Consider the following 16,890-nt stretch of genomic DNA (forward strand, 5'->3'; position numbering starts at 1 on the left):
ATGATAAATGTTTGCCTGTCAGCCAATGCTTTCGACTACTCCAAAATATAATTAGAAATAAACAGGTAGACAGAAATAAAAATCACAGACTGTGTAAATCACAGACATTGCAAATTGAGACTAGACACTTTCTTAAAAGGGAAGGAACTTACCAGGTTGGTAAAGAGCAAACTGAGGAAAATTCTGCCTTATGTTTTAGGCAGGGTTGGGTAAAATATTCATGATGGTTGATTTGGCTTTATGAATCTAAATATTCATCAGTCTTACTTCTTCCTGTTTACACTTTGTTTTCCTGCAACTTTTACCCTTTTACGGTAACAAGAGTTCGCTTTTAGGAACAGGTGGCAGATAAGTAGCAATCTAGAAGATTGTATGAGCTTTTAAACTGTTCCAAGTGCCTAACTGTAGGTTCCCCTAAGCACTGGAGGACCTTAAAAATATTTTACCCTTCTCTCCAGCTTCATTTATACCAAAGTTGTCTCCTATATGTGCTTGTAGTAAAAATTCCCCACTTATTTTATTCTTTCATTATTTGGCCATTTAGAAAGAAATCAAAGCACAATACCTAGAGGTGGGACTCTTCAAATCAAACACCTTCTAATCAAGAGTTTCCTTAATGATTTATCTTGATTTGTAGTTACATAAAAAGAATGGATTTTGGCCAGCCCACTGGTTCTTTTATAATGTTTTGCAATGAAACATTGAAAGGAATATTCTGCATATGCTTTTTAGTGGAATATATATTATAGTAGCTGATGTAGTTTGCTGTGCACCAGTGTGCAGCCTGCGTTAAGTCAGCTGGAGTATCACGACACACCCCGCCTCTGTTAGGACTGCAGTAAAAAGTCCCGCCATACTCTTCTTTCTGTGCTCTGCAATGTGGTTTTGAAGATAAAAAAATCCTATTTGAATAAACCTGCTTTTACTGGAATGGCCCAGAGGTGTTTAATTTCTTCTATACCATTTTCTTTCCGTATTGTATCGTAGCACTTCAGTCTTAACAGGTAACAGGTTTACAACCCGCATCGAAGGGCTACATGCAGTTCAGACATTATCTGTCCCCAAGTGCATGTCGTTTTACTATCACTAATTAGTAACAGAGTTCGTGCCCTCATCTTGATGAGTTGGTTCGCACATCAAAAACAGTCTGATGACCCGGTGATGTGCAGGATTAAGGGCTGGCTCCTGAAGTGCGCTGCTGTTACGCCAAGGTTCTGCCACCTTGGCACAGCAGCCGGTGCTTGCTCTTAAATTAGCGTGGCGTGGCTGAGTTTCATAGTAGGTTACTGTTCTGCCAGCTATGAGATTAACCAGTTCTGCTCAGTACATCAACACTCCAAGGTCCCACTTACACTAGAGGGCACTCTCAAGATTAAAATTGTAATTGCTGTGGCAAAGTTGTTACTGTTCTGCTAACAGCAATGCATAAGGGTTTACCAAGGGGCTGCTTTCTCCTGATTTTTTTTTTTTGTGGTGGTTGCTCCCTACCTATCCCGTTGTGTGCCTTCATTTCTGCTGCACGCGGTTTTCTTTCATTTTGCTTCTTTCCAGATTATTCTGACTTATCAAGAAAAAGGGAAATTAAGCTCTGGCAACGATAACTGCTGTTCCTGACCTAGCACGGTGCCACGATGTTCTGATTGCTTCCTCTGCAGGTAACAATGTTTTTCATTTAATACTAAGTGGTTGTCCTAAGAATTCACTAGTTCTCTGCCCAAAAGATGCTTATTCCATTATTCAGTGTGGATTCACCTGGGAGAGGCTGCAGGTACCTCTGTCCCAGTACAAAACATCCTCTTCCTCACACAGCATGGGAAGGGCTGGGCAAAACCTTCCTCCCTCCTCACTGCAGCCGCATCAGCCCTGGTCTTGTCATTTTGCTGGGGAAATAAATCCTTGCTTCGTACGTTGTGCCTCACATGCTCGCCTTTATCTGTTCCCTAAAGCAGCTGTTTATCTGGAATAACCCAGGGTCCGTCCCTTCAGCTCAAAGGGACTGTGTCAACACATGCTGGCGCAGAACCCGGCTCTTGGCCCTCACTGTGTCTAACCAGTGATTCCCCAGCAGCAGCCCACAAAGTCTGTTTATTTTATACATGTGTGGCTGTATTGTCAAACCCAGATAGAGAAGACTTCTGTCCAGAAAACAGAAGCTGTGTAGAGTCAAAGCAAGTCCCTGAATGTTGCCAGGATAACATGCCACAGCTACAGGGACTAGCACTAGGGCTAACATGGAATTTTCTTAGTACAGCCTTTTTTGTTGAAATCTGTTTACACTGGGAGTGCTGAAGGCACTCATTCTCTCTCTCTTTGCTCTCTGCTGAGCCATTCCCATGAGTGGTGTGATACAAGCTATAAAAGTAATTTTCAGTCCTGGCCCTACTATCCAGAGTGCCAATTAATAGAATGAGACTTTTTTTCTGCTGCTGGTGTGTTTCTCCCGCATGGAAATCAATACATTTTGTGTAGGGCTCAGGCTTCCATCAGCACCAGCTTTGGCATTTTAATTATGTAGTGTGGTGCAAATCAATCACTAATAGACAAAATGTCTTATCCCATTTATAATGCCTTGACTAGCTAACATCTTTTATTTCTTCCGCTTGACCTCTTCTTCATGTATATTAAAATGCATTATCACTTATTCTATATATTTATGCTTGGTACACTCCTGCCATGTATATGCATTATTTTTTTTTTTTTTTCTGAATGAGAACTTCCTAGAAGATATTGGTGTGATATAGTTGTATTTTATTTTCTTCTATTGTACCTTTCCTGTCTCCAGGATTTGGAAGATCTCCAGACTGATGGAGGAGGTGTTAAGTATTGCCTCTGTTTCTAATTCTGATTCTTTATCACTACCTAAATTCTAGGAAGGACTACCTATATACACAAATATATGACCAGTGAAACTGGTACAAATATAATATTGACATTGAATAACTGACTGAAGAATGGAGGAGAGTGGCCTGACATTCTTCCTAGCTCTTCACAATTCTCAGTCATCCAGTGTTCATCCCAGACACCAGTTGTTCTTTTGGTCACGTTCAGCATCCAGCACATGAGCTTGTTCCTGATTTATTCCAGCTTCAATTCTTCTGGCAAACTTGGAGATGCTTGGTTGTCCAGCCTCCTATTTATTTCAGTACCCAATATAGGCAAGTAGAGATCACTGAATGGATATTCTTAGTTTTTTCTGCAGAATGTATAAACTTAAAATCAGTGGACTGAATCCTCAGGAAATGGGTTTGATGTCTTAGTTACCTTTTCCAGTAATCTTCTTTAGAAGATATAGAGAGAAACTTAATGCTGTTTCAGAATGGCAAGGCAAACCTTTTTTGAACTTAGTCAGTAAATGTCTTCAAACTACATTTTATCTCACGTAGACACGATTACAACCCCGTTGGTACAGATATAAACTGCATTCCCAAATTCTGAAAGAATGGTCTATGCGATTGCAAGGCAGGAAGAAATGTTTCTAATAATATTTCAAGTTGAGAGTGGTATTGTATTATCTGAGAACTGAAAATTTAATACTTTTAAAAGAAGTAGTGAAAAATTATGCTGACAACCAGAGGGTTAACAGTCTAGTGTGGCAGTTGCACTTTCCGCCCCCACGCCTGGAGAACTGGTGCGGCGGTTGCACTGGTAGCTGCCCATCCCCTCTCAGAACTGGGGCCTTCAACGGGCAGTTAACGGCTCTTTGTGAGACCTGGAGTCGCTGGGCAGGGTCGTTAGTAGAGGCGGGGCCAAGAGCGCCCACAGCCCAGAGAAGCTGAGAAGCTTCTCGAAGGCCCACACTCGAGGGGGCGGGGTGTAGAGAAGCCGAGAAGCTTCTGGAATGCCCACAGCCAGATCTGAGCAGACTATAAATGGGGTTCCCACCGGAGACTCCCTTTGTGTGGGCTCCTCGGAGCTGCGGGTCTGCCATGCTGCCCGAGTCCCTCCCCTTAGACGGAGAAGCCGTCTGAGGTGACCTCCCGGGATGGGGAGCGCCTCACCTCTGTGTGTGGGTGAGTCATAAATTACTGAATATATGCTTTAATATGTCCTCGCCTGGTAGGCGAGTGTAAATTCCTCGTCTGGGACAGATCACAGAATCACAGAATCACAGAATGTTAGGGATTGGAAGGGACCTCGAAAGATCATCCAGTCCAATCCCCCTGCCAGAGCAGTAACACAGGTGAGGTTACACAGGAGGCATCCAGGCGGGTTTTGAATGTCTCCAGAGAAGGAGACTCCACAACCTCCCTGGGCAGCCTGTTCCAGTGTTCCATCACCCTCACTGAGAAGAAGTTTCTTCTCACATTTAAGTGGAACCTCTTGTGTTCCAGCTTGAACCCATTACCCCTTGTCTTACTGTTGGTTGTCACTGAGAAGAGCCTGGCTCCATCCTTGTGACACCCACCCTTTATATATTTATAAACATTGATGAGGTCACCCCTCAGTCTCCTCTTCTCCAAGCTAAAGAGACCCAGCTCCCTCAGCCTTTCCTCATAAGGGAGATGCTCCACTCCCTTCATCATCTTTGTGGCCCTGCGCTGGACTCTCTCCAGCAGTTCCCTGTCCTTCTTGAACTGAGGGGCCCAGAACTGGACACAATATTCCAGATGAGGTCTCGCCAGGGCAGAGTAGAGGGGAAGGAGAACCTCTCTGGACCTACTAACCACCCCCCTTCTTATACACCCCAGGATGCCATTGGCCTTCTCGGCCACAAGGGCACAGTGCTGGCTCATGGTCATCCTGCTGTCCAGCAGGACCCCCAGGTCCCTTTCCCCTACACTGCTCTCTAATAGGTCATTCCCCAACCTGTACTGGAACCTGGGGTTGTTCCTGCCCAGATGCAAGACTCTACATTTTCCCTTGTTATATTTCATTAAATTTTTCCCCGCCCAACTCTCTAGCCTATCCAGATCTCGCTGGATGGCAGCACAGCCTTCTGGCGTGTCAGCCACTCCTCCCAGCTTGGTGTCATCAGCAAACTTGCTGATAGTACACTCAATTCCCTCATCCAAGTCATTGATGAATATATTGAACAGTATAGGTCCCAGAACTGACCCTTGAGGCACTCCACTAGATACAGGCCTCCAACCAGACTCTGCCCCATTGACCACGACTCTCTGGCTTCTCTCCTTCAGCCAGTTTGCAGTCCACCTCACTACCCGATCATCCAGTCCACACTTCCTCAGTTGAGGACAGATGAGTGTAACCTCCTTGCCTGGTAGGCAAGCATAAGTTCCTCGTCTGGGACAGACAAGTGTAAAGTCCTGGCCGCAGTAGGCTAGTGTTTATCTCTTATGGGCAAAATGGGGCAGAGAGGGCTCTGGTTTGTTTTCTTGTGAGTGCGTATATGCACGCTGTGGATCCTCATTATTCTTATTTCGCTGCACCCCAAATAATCCCCTAACCTAATATCCGAACCTGTATCTTGTGTTATCGGAGTGCTAACTAATTGTATAAACCCCGCTTCTAATTGGTTTATGGGCGGTACTTTTCCAGCCAGAATAAAGCTTGTTTTGGACCTTGTTGTCCGCCTAAACTTATTTTGGGGTGCCTCCGTGACATCTAGACCCAGTAGTTTGCAAGACTTCTGCAATGTTTTAAAGCAAAGGTTCACTAAAAACATGGAAGTACATTCAAAATGGGATAAAATGCAAAATGGACTTAAAAAAATAGATGACCCTGAGTGACTCATCTTTCTTGAATAAGAACGGATCTTTACAAAGGAAGTGCAGTGGCTATAATCTATTTAGACCTCATTAAGCATTTGATATAGAAACATACAGGGAATAATTAGTTTTTAGTTAGGGAGTAGCATAAAGTGAACAACGAACTGGATAAGGGGAGATGGAATGGCTGATGTTCAAATGTTGTGTCTCTGTTAGCAACTAGTACAGCCCTACAGGAACAAATACATGAAGCAGTTGGTGCTCAGGAACAAGAACCTCCCATCATCCCACCAATTCTGCTTTTCTCCTTCACCGATTCACAAAGAACACAAACCAAGCCATTACAGCAGACACCAGTGGAGATTTAGCATGATTCAGTAGTACTGTACATCAGCATGAGCAATGAGAAACACCTTGCCTCCGTCTCCTGGCCATTATCTGGCATAGCGCAGTAGGCCAGATGCTTTATTCAAGATGCAAGTGAGTCGTTGGCTCATATTCACTCTGGCATCTGCTGTAAACCCCAGGTCCCTTTTAGTAGAGCTGTTCTCAGCCAGGTGCTCCCCAGTCTGCACTGAGACATGGAGAACCCTGCGCTTCTTCCCAAGCTTCATGAGCTTTCCATTGACCAGCCCTCCAGCTTATAAAGGTCTTTGCCATTTGTTGTCAGCCACTCCTGAATCCAGAACTCATCAAAGGGCAGGTTTCCACCCATGGCAGAGTGCTGCGCTATTTTAAGAATCTCAATGGAAATGTAACTCTAAATACAACACGTTTGTAACTTGGAGTTTCCTCTTCAGAAGCAAGGAACACCATCAAACACCTTTTTATGACAGTAACTGGTAAAATACTGTATTTACCAAGTTTGTCATTTTGTCAGGCCCACCAAAGGTTGACTCCAGCACTTCTTGCATGGGACTGTCTCCATTTACAGGCCAGCTGGGCTTTCAGAATGCTCAGAGGCATCTTTCTTATGAGGAGAGACTGAAAGAGCTGGGTCTGTTCAGACTGGAAAAGAGAAGGCTGAGAGGGGATCTCATCAACGCTTATAAATATCTCAAGGGTGGATGTCAAGAGGATGGACCAGACTCCTTTCAGTGGTGCCCAACAACAGGATGAGGGGCAATGGGCACAGACCGAAGCACAGGAGGTTCCATCTGAATATGAGGAGAAACTTCTTTACTTTGAGGGTGCCAGAGCCCTGGAAGAGAGAGGTTGTGGAGTCTCCTTCTCTGGAGACATTCATAACCCACCTGGACACATTCGGGTGTGATCTGCTCTGGTGAACCTGTCTAGCAGGTGGGTTGGACTGGATGATCTCCAGAGGTCCCTTCCAACCCCAGCCATTCTGTGGTTCTGTGAAATGCTGTTTACACACATTTGAGGAATTAGGCTCCATCAGCATTAAAACTTTCCTCTGACAGAGGGGAAGATAAAGATGGACTCTGCTGTATGGGCACCTATAGTTGACCATGTTCTGCGGTTCATAAGAAACATGTCTGCAGGTGCTTCTGCCCAGGGTATTTTAAGGATTTCAGCAATAACCCAAACTGTCTGAAGTGCTCCACCACTTATCAAGCACTGCAAAGGCATCTCCTGAAACCCAACACTGGTGTCTGAGGCACTATTTACAGGCCTGTAATGTAAACTCTGGTGCACGTACTCAACTTCTAAAAGGTAACGCCTGTCAAAGGAAGGGTACATTATCTCGAGACTGTGAAAATGTTCAAATACGAGTGTCACTTTTTTCCTGCCAAAGACATTTCCTTGCCAAAGACATTTTTGTAAAATTGTTAAAATTTCTACTGTTTCCAGCCACTGAAAATGCAGCTGCTGGCCCAAATTTTCTACATTAAAGGTAGCTATAAAGCGTATGTGCTTACAGAAGATCTTTCTTCTTTCCTCTTTTTTTTTTCTTTCTTAGCCCCATAGCACTGATGGGCAAATATTTAATACACAGTCTCTACTCCAGGAATGTACAGATTATTAACAATACATGAAGGTATGTTAGAACAACTAATTTCCTGTGAGTATATAAAAGATTAAAAGGCAAAATCTCAAAATCCTTAATTAGACTTGACTTCTCTAAAGCCTTACACTATGGCTGACATCTACCTGGCTAATTTTTTTACTTTAAATTTGAGCAATATGTAATGGCTCAGCCAGCCCCATCTGAAAGTGAAAGGGGTCCCTTACCAAAGCTCCTTTGTGATGGACCTGTGATTTGGGAAGGAAAGAACCTGCCTGAAGTAGCCTGCACACCACCACTTCTCAGACACCATGGATCCCGTGTAGTGCTGTGATGCTCAAGCAGACTCCACGCCTCAGGCACCCTCTTTTTCAGTGGCAACATCGATTTAATAGAGAGACAAAATCAGCACTAACAAACTCGGTTAAACGAGCAGCCAACAAATCCAGAGGCTACTCCCCTGATACAGCACCTATACCACAAACAGGGACCTCTTCCAAAGATCAGATGGTTGGAGCTGGATTTTCTTTCTTGCTTGGTGCTTGGTTGAAAGGGTGCTGCCAGCTGATGAAACCAGCTGGTGGATATGGAACGTTACTGTAAAAGAAGCTGGGCCACTATGAGGCCCACTATTCTATGAGGAATAGGGAGTGGATTAGAGCTTGACCCCATGCAAAGTACCACTAGAAGAGGGTAGAGGCAGGAAAGTAATCTATTAATTGCAACTCTCCAAAGGTAAAACAGTCGCATTGCTCCCATTTCACCAGGCTATCTTCTTTCCTCCCTCCCAACCGTAAGACTCAGCTCTCCAGGTGACAGACAACAGATGGACCAGTAACAAACCAGAGTGTTTTCCCAGTAATTTCAGCAAAGAGAGACAATCTCAGGTTGTTTGTATGTTTTTCTTGGGCATTGCCAGCATCATGTGGAGTTAGACAAAACTGCTTCAGATCCTTCAGCTACCAAAGACCATTCTATAACCATTCTATGTGAATTTACATGTATATAAATAATGGATGCAAACGAAATGAAGAAACATAAGTTAATTAGGAGAGCTGTTCTCATACAGATCTCCGACATTGCCCTGAACTGTGTACTAACCTGCTGTCATTTACTGGACAGGTGACTCCCCTGCTGTTCCAGGCTCCTTCTAAAATGGCTGAGAAAAAGGGTGATTGCTATAAAGGCTTCTGAAAGCCCTAACAGGACTTGTCTGAAGGTCACTCACATTTTAGAGGCAATAATTGTTTATCTGAAACAGCATCAACCCTTCCTTTCTAGCACAGGGCTGTTGATAAAGACCTATGGAGTTCATGTCGGTTGTTCTGAGGCAGCTGGTATGGCAAGAACGTTTTTGCATCAATTAGAGAATGTTTTTTTTCTTCATAAAACTCTTGTTCACTCAGGTGAGCTAACTCAAGTTGACTAACCATGACCCCCAGTGGTAAAGCTGGATGTCTGCTCAGTTTGTAAATGGGAAAGTGTGACAAAGTCTATAGAACATATGAAAAAACAGCCAAGCACTGAGAATCTGTAGATTGAAAGAAAATATTGATTCATTCAGTAATGCCGTTAGTTATTTTTTAAAAAATCCATGAAATACTGAACCAGGTTTTTGAATGAAGTGTATTGTTTTAAAAAAATGAAGAGAGAAATAGAGACCAACTACTGTTACTTTAAATTGGTTTTACTGTGTCTTTCAGGACAAAATGAACAGGTGTAGATTGAAAATTCATCTGAAAAAAAGGTGCATAAGGTGTAAGTATAGTTTGCACATTACTATGGAAATGCTTTATCTTCTTTCCTTTTATAAAGTGCATTATGCCAGAACCAAAAGACCATGTACAGCCAAATTAAAAATTACAAGAGCTTCAAAATCCTATCCTGCATGTGTTAGGAAGCACACACCCGACTACAAAGGCCATGTTGTAAAGGTAAGGCTGAGAAAATACATTAATGTGCATGAGTGAATCAGCAATTGCTACTTTAAAAATAACCTATAATCTTTACCACATATTATGCCATTTTGGTACATGTTTACCCTTGTTCTTCCATCTAACAGGATGATGCATCAAACAGCTTTAGTCATTATTATTGCATTTTGCTGGGGAGAAAGAAGAAGTTAAATTCACCACAGTGATTGTTATTAAAATGAAATTCCAAATAAAACAAAATAATACACATGGGAAACAGCCAAAATGAAAGCAAGTTTACATTAAAATGTTCTTATTAAGCATTGTGTCACTCAGTAGATTAAAGAGCTTTTCAATAAAAGCCTGAACTTATTCACATTTAACTCAATGACAACACATATGAAATTCAATAGGAGTAGAATTTTCATTTAAAAAATCCATACTATGAAATGAAATACACAATAGCTTTTAGGTAACAGAGTAAGTCACAGGATAACTGCCTATTACATCATGCCCACTGACAACATCACTGGGTTTTTTGATGACTCCTTGAATGCAAAGACAGGCAACATGGATTTAGCTTAATGAAAAAATTACTTAATGGAAACCAACAAGATTAGGTGAACAAGAGAAAGCACTCCTGTGAAAACTAAGTTATAAACCCTATTTTTTTCAATATGTTGAAAACTTCATTTAGAGTTGACCATTTAATCCAGTTGGGCAGCACACTGAGTGCCTTTTAGTCATTGTGGACTTTGCCTATAAATCAAACAAAGCTTAAATATAAAAGCAACCTCCTAACACAAATGTACTGATAAAGATGGGGCCAAGAAAAGAAACGGGTCTAGATCATCCAGTAGGCAAATGTCACGAGGCTAAGCCATGTGAAAACAAAACTTAATTACAGTACCTCCAAGCATCTTTATACTTAAATTACCTCATATAAATGAGGCACATTTCACAGTGCTTCCAATAATTAGCACTTACCAAGCACCTTTCAGAGGTGCTTTGCAAGCATTAAATAAGGTCAGAAAACTCACTCTTTCATTAGAACACCCATAAATATGGCAGGGAGAGCTTCCTTATCAATGTCATAGCAAGGACTGCAGGGCTCAACCCATGGACCTCCAAAAAACAGCATAAAGGAGGTGACAATGTATTGTATTAATAATTGCCATTTTGCAACAGCAGCAAGGAGATCAAACAACTTGTCCAAGATCAACAAAGGAGTTGTAGCTGAATTAAGGATTCACAGCTTTGGGCTTTTTTCTTTTTTTGTTTTGTTTTGGGTTTTGTTTGTTTGTTTGGTTGGTTGGTTTTAAGAGATAAAAGGTATTTTCTTGTGGCATAAAGCCACCGTCTGTGGTGAAGGGACTGCACTGCAGTCAGAGGGTTTAAGAATTCTGCCCTACAAGCAACAGTAGTAAAATTTAGTGCTTGCTCTGTGCATGTACCAGTACTTTTTTAATTGCTTCTTGACACAAATCAGTTTGAACATTGACTGTTATTTAATATTGAATGAGAAAAGACAAAGGGGATGAGTATGACACAAAGTAGTCTGGATAGGTTTTTCTTTTTCCCTATCTCTGATGCAAAGAATGTCATAACTTGGTATCCTTGGAGTTATCATCTCAAAAAAGGGATATTTTCACACACTACATAATGGCATTACTGGGGTTGTGATGTCCTTTCCACAGCCCCTGGGAATGATACAAAAATATTGTTATAGCTCTCCAAGACATATATAGAAAATGAATATTTACTCAGAAAATTCCACAGTTGTGGAGTAACTCTGTTTCTAGTGTATTCTTTTTCCTCTACAAGAGGTAGGCCTTTGTTGAGAGCTCTTGAAGTATAACGATTATGAGATCCACTAAGTGTGTTCTTCAAGATTCTGGGACCTCTCCCCAGCTTCTACATGTCCCAGCCCTGGCTGCCACATGTCATCCCCTTCTATAAATAAGCATTGCATTTTGCTGAGGAAGGTCAAAACGTGTGAGGGGTGTAAATACTGCAGCAGTCATCGTTAAGTCACGCATTGATTTATTCTTGGAAACCGAGGAGCTGTGGAAGCGAGTGTGCCTTACAGAGCTGCAAGTCCCACGTTCCTCAATAGGGAACTACAGTAAAACTTTGGAAATTGCAGTCGCTGCATTAGCAGGAAGAAATGTCTCAGGTTCACCAAGAGAACACGGTGCGTTGTCTCAGCTCCACTTTCCCATGTGTTTTGTACCCCAAGGACTCTCTTCCTTCCACCTCCACTCCTTCCCTACTGCATAAAAATCAAGACTGCACATCTCAGAGTCTCCACAGGGACTGTCTGTTAGTATACAGGATATTTGAAAGTATTAGACAGGTCAGCTTTCTCCAGTTTGGCCCCTCTACAGATGTCATCTCAGTTACTAGAATAGGCTCTGTGATAAAAATACTTTAGCTACTCTCCATTCATTTTAGTGGGCCATTAAAAATTATATAAAAAGCATAGATAATTGTGTTTGCTTTGTGCAGTCAAAATTACCTAACTTTACTGTATTTTAGAAATGGAAAGTCTGTATAATCCAACCAATTTAAGTACACAATATCTGTCTTATTACCGAAATACAAAGATATTTTAACATTTGAAGTTGAAGAACAAATCCAAGCTTCACAATTCTAAAGTCACCCAGTAACTACTGGAAAAGGCTTAATACTGGTTTTAGCAAGAAATAACAACTCTATATGGGTGTAAAATACTTTCGAACAGTAACATGGCTCAAATTAAAACAAAACCTTATTTTGTTAAGAATACTTCTTTGATTTTTTTGGATGATGGCCACCAAATATGTTTTACACTGAATTTATTAAGAACTTAAAGATAAATACAGAATATATGCTCTGTTTCTATTCAATTCCTAGAAGAACATGTTGGTTTTAAATAGCATCTCCATTTAAAGAAGAAGCAGTAAGGAACAGATGAATGCTAAACTGTGCTTCTCATCACCGAAGTTCTTCATTTGTTTAAAACAGCTGGATCATCGACTCTCTTGATTTTCCAACTCCAACCCACTTAACTAGGGAGGAAAAAAAGAAAAACCAAACATCTATGAGATCAATTACTGAGAGTAAATATTACAACCAATGAACTGGAATAATTTTCATCTTTTATTATGCTTCACTACAAACTGGCTGAAACACAATGCTAGGAAGTTTTACTGTCAAAAATCGCTTTAGTCCTGCTGCATTACCAGACTGGAAGTGAAATATAGAGAAGTTTGAAAGCATGAAATAGTTATACCACAAACACAAAGCACTGCAGATGGAAAGCCTAACAGAAGGCCAAGCACATTTGCTGAAGGTTTAACTGTCACCATCTTGTGTGTGACAAGGATCTAGCTCAATTCCTGTCCAGAGGAAGCAAGAGTTCTGCCAGACAGTGAACTTTTCTTGATGAGGACCAAGGGACAGTGATGCACGCATGCTATGATGTTGTTAAATGTAAGGCTGCAACTAAAAACATTATCCAGTGTAAGCAGCCACCCCAAATACCTAATTGTTTCACTACAATTTTTATTGCCCAGGGATACTATAGGACTGAGTGTAGACAGGGCTCATTTAGCCAGACCCACCAAGGCACCTTCCCTTCACACTGACAACCTCAGAAATAAAATAAGGAGAGCTTTATTTACATATCCCATCACCCATATCTGTGTCCACAACCACACACAGGCCATCCACTGAGTTTCAGGCTCTGCTGTCACAGGCTTTGTAATCCCTGAACAATACTGGACTTGCCACAGTTGCAACCAGCTCACACTCTCCAAATGTGACCTTCAAGGTGCTTTGCGGAAAACAAAAGCACACACACTAGCTTTCTAAGTTTGCTACTGTGGAAATTCCCTTCCAAACGCCACCACTCACGCCATACCTATTATCTTGGCACCTCTAGAGCTCTAGCAATTAGATTTGGAAAAAAAAAAAAAAAGGATGGTTTAACCTTTGGAGATTGACCTTGACCATGTTAAGATTCTCATTTTTCCAAAGTGGCAGAATTGGGCTAAACAATCTTGTATTCATTGTGCAACACATCTACTTATATGGAGAAGAGAGAAAAAAAGGAAAAAAGAGAAGTCTGTGTTCAAACAGGGATGGCGGGCAGGAAGTGAGAGGAAGAGATCAGTAAAGGGAGGACATTAGACTAATGATGCACTGAAGCATGGTGCAGAGATACCAAAGCTTTCACTGACAGAAGGCGGCAGCTTGCCAAGAACAATACACGTTTTATCTTTCCTCTGGTTAAATCCTTGTCAGCAGCAGCTTGGGGCTCTCTGAAACGCTGCAGAGCTGCCCACAGAACACCGGCCTTTGCTGCTTCTTGGCAAGCTGTCATGTACCATCACCAGCCCAACCACAGGTGCCTCCGCTACCTCCTACCCAAACCAAGGCACTCCCTGACTGATGAACTGAGCACTTTTCCATAGCTGTTCTTCTCTGTTGTGGCATCCTCACGTGTACGTCTACAGAAAGATTTACCTGGCACTCCAACATGGTTCTCCACACATCGGATGTAATTCTGGGCCTTGGGTGGGAGGTCCTCCCATTTCCGTGCACCGGTTGTGTCAGTTTTCCACCCAGGCATTGTTTCGTACTCTACTTCCACCTTCTGTAGGATCTCCTGATTAGCTGTGGGAGAACAATTTTTAATCATGGTTCATTTTAGCTGCTCCACCTTGAAAGAACACACTTATGGTTCTTGACCAAAGTATTTTGCCAACATTTAAAATGTGATAAGAAAAAACAGTATTCCTACTGGTTGGGTTATTAATTCATTCTTAATTTGGATTAGGTTCTGTTACTTCAGAAGGTAACTCTGATTCAAGAGGATCCAGGAATCCAGTTTCCTCTTCTAACAACTGTAGGATGCACTTGTATGTTGCCAGAAGACTACAGTATTATTTTTGAGGAAACAATTGCAGTTTCCAGTAGTTCCACTTTTTGGTTAAGATTTGCACATAATAAAATAGAAGTCCTCCTGTAGACAAGCCACTACTATCTCAAATGTTTTTATCTTTACTGAACAGGGTTAAATTTGGCTTCCTGAAAACTTAGATGTCTGCAAGCTTTTCCCCACTGAATTCTCATTGTGCCCACAGCCAGGAGCTATTATACCATCCATGGTGGGAAAGCGGCTGCTGCCCACCCTCCCCACACCTCCAAGAACCCCCAGTCTCAACAGAACAAACCCCTCACCTGGCACAGACTGTTACAGGTAGCTTGAAAACATAATTAATGTAAGAAAATTACATATCATTACTACTTAAAAGTTTTAACACTAATCATATTGAAAGGCAATATATATTCTTATTAACCACAACGATGTTGCTGTTAATTATAGTTACATGATGGTAACCCATAAGCAGATTTATTCTGGTTGTATCCATCTCATTTTTGCACAGCTTAAGCACTGCTTTTGTTTTTACTTCATTAAAGGCTATTGCCAATGATACACAGTCACTGACTTGAGTCTTACTGATTTTCATATCCCTGGCGTTGCCAAAAAACCCCACTCAAATCTAATGGGACAAGATATAGAGGCCCTAATATGATTTCATTTGCTTTGAACTTATCGTGATCGTACATAGAGGTGCAAGGTGAATGGAAAATGCTAATGTACTAATACAGTAGTGTTTGTACTGACACTATAGTTCTGCAAATACCTACAGAAGGTCTAGCAAAAAAGAAATCAAGCCTGATTTTAAAAAGCAGACTTTCCCAACAGATATGAGTTAACAGGCTAGAAAGAGAAAAATATTTAGCAACATACCTGGAAAATATGGAATTCTTTTTCCACCCAATTTGTAAGCAACTCCAATTTTAATTTCATCAAGGACATCAAGAATATCCAGTTTTGTCAATGCCAAACTGTACAGAAAAACATTGTTTAGAATTGCACACATGATGACTCTCCTCTTTAATACTTTCCAACGGTTTGTTTTGTTTTTTTCTCCCCTTTCTAGTTTTGTATTCACAAACCCAGCTCAGACAACCCAGCAAGCAGAAATACACAAATATCTCAAATAATGGGCATTGTTAATTGAATTCACACCTCTGGGATGAACACAACTGAGTTACTAAGACACGTTTCTAAATGCTTGGCTCCTCATACAGGTGCGCAGTGTTCAGTTCAGCGCATTAAAATGCAAACCGAGTATGTAAAGTGGCACTTACAGGACTTGGTTTGGGTGTGTATGATGGCATGTCACTTTACGTCACATCTAGTGGTTATTTCTGTTACTCCTACTGATTCAAAACAACTATAAGACAGACTTATTTACTGAATTAGAACTTAAATAAAACACTTCACAAGCATAATCTGGCTACTAAAATCATATATAGAGTCCAGCAGGAAGGATCCCAGCCTGACTTTCAGTGCCTGGGCTGCGCTACCAGGGCTGTTATTTTAATGAACCTTTTTCATCTTGTGAATGAACACACTGGAACACAAAACCAGAACCTTGACACCATATTATTCACTGATCATAATCAAAACACATTTTAAAACTAGTCAGATTCTTTAGAAACAATATGCCAGACATTGCTTGGTAAAAAGAAGAGTAACTAAAGATTTAGACAGGTGTGTGCATAACTGTCCATGCTGTACGTGCTCAGTAAGTATACGATGAACACAATGATTAAACAAAAAGACCTCTTGGGAAAGCAGCAGCACAGAGCCAGTTCCTCAACTGCTTTGAAGTTTTTGTCTCCCCATGTGTGTTAACCATCATAGTTACTAGAGATGACATAGATTTTTTGATAGAAGTGCAGTAATTGTATAGAACTGAAATGGAAGGAAACATAGTGCCTTCCTAACACTATTTCCACACAAACTAGAGCTGTGTAAGTTAAAGCAAAATATCAATCCAAGCTAAAAAATATTTTAAAACCCTTCTGATAAATTAATGAACAAAGATCATGGTTCCTTTGTAACATTAGAAGCATAAACAATATTATGTTAAGTCAGTTTATAAGATATTGAAATGCCCAGGGTCATGTGTTTGCATATCTGAATAAGTTTGCCTGAAGGCATTAATAAGTCCACACTTTATACGAACAAAATCGTAATGAAACTTTTGCAAATTTGCTGAAAATACACACTAGTAATTAGTTATGAATTAATGGCTTGTGATAGTTACTGGCATTTTAGCATTAGACATAAGCTATCTTGATGGCATTATGCTCTTGAACAACAGCCACTTTCCCATTAAAATGTCAATTTAATATATATTTTTAATTATAAAATAATTTATCAACCAAGTAAGTTGCTCAGTTCCAATGAAAATAAAACTCAGCACATAAAAAGCAGCAT

At 41.1% G+C, this 16,890-nt stretch overlaps 1 protein-coding gene across 1 annotated transcript in view; it reads right to left on the bottom strand.

Moving 5' to 3' along the window:
- Nucleotides 1-10,864: 10,864 nt before the first annotated feature.
- The window catches only part of ADSS1 (adenylosuccinate synthase 1), a 30,300-nt gene continuing 24,274 nt past the window's right edge, over nt 10,865-16,890 (bottom strand). The window contains exons 11-13 of the mRNA XM_065635606.1: nt 15,349-15,446; nt 14,058-14,207; nt 10,865-12,598 (exon numbers count right to left, since the gene is read on the bottom strand). Of these exons, the coding sequence (XP_065491678.1) occupies nt 12,546-12,598; nt 14,058-14,207; nt 15,349-15,446 (301 nt within the window). The 3' untranslated portion in view covers nt 10,865-12,545. The remainder of the gene's footprint in view (nt 12,599-14,057; nt 14,208-15,348; nt 15,447-16,890) is intronic.

Source organism: Caloenas nicobarica, chromosome 5 (assembly GCF_036013445.1).
Source record: "Caloenas nicobarica isolate bCalNic1 chromosome 5, bCalNic1.hap1, whole genome shotgun sequence".
NCBI classification, from domain to species: Eukaryota; Metazoa; Chordata; class Aves; order Columbiformes; family Columbidae; genus Caloenas; species Caloenas nicobarica.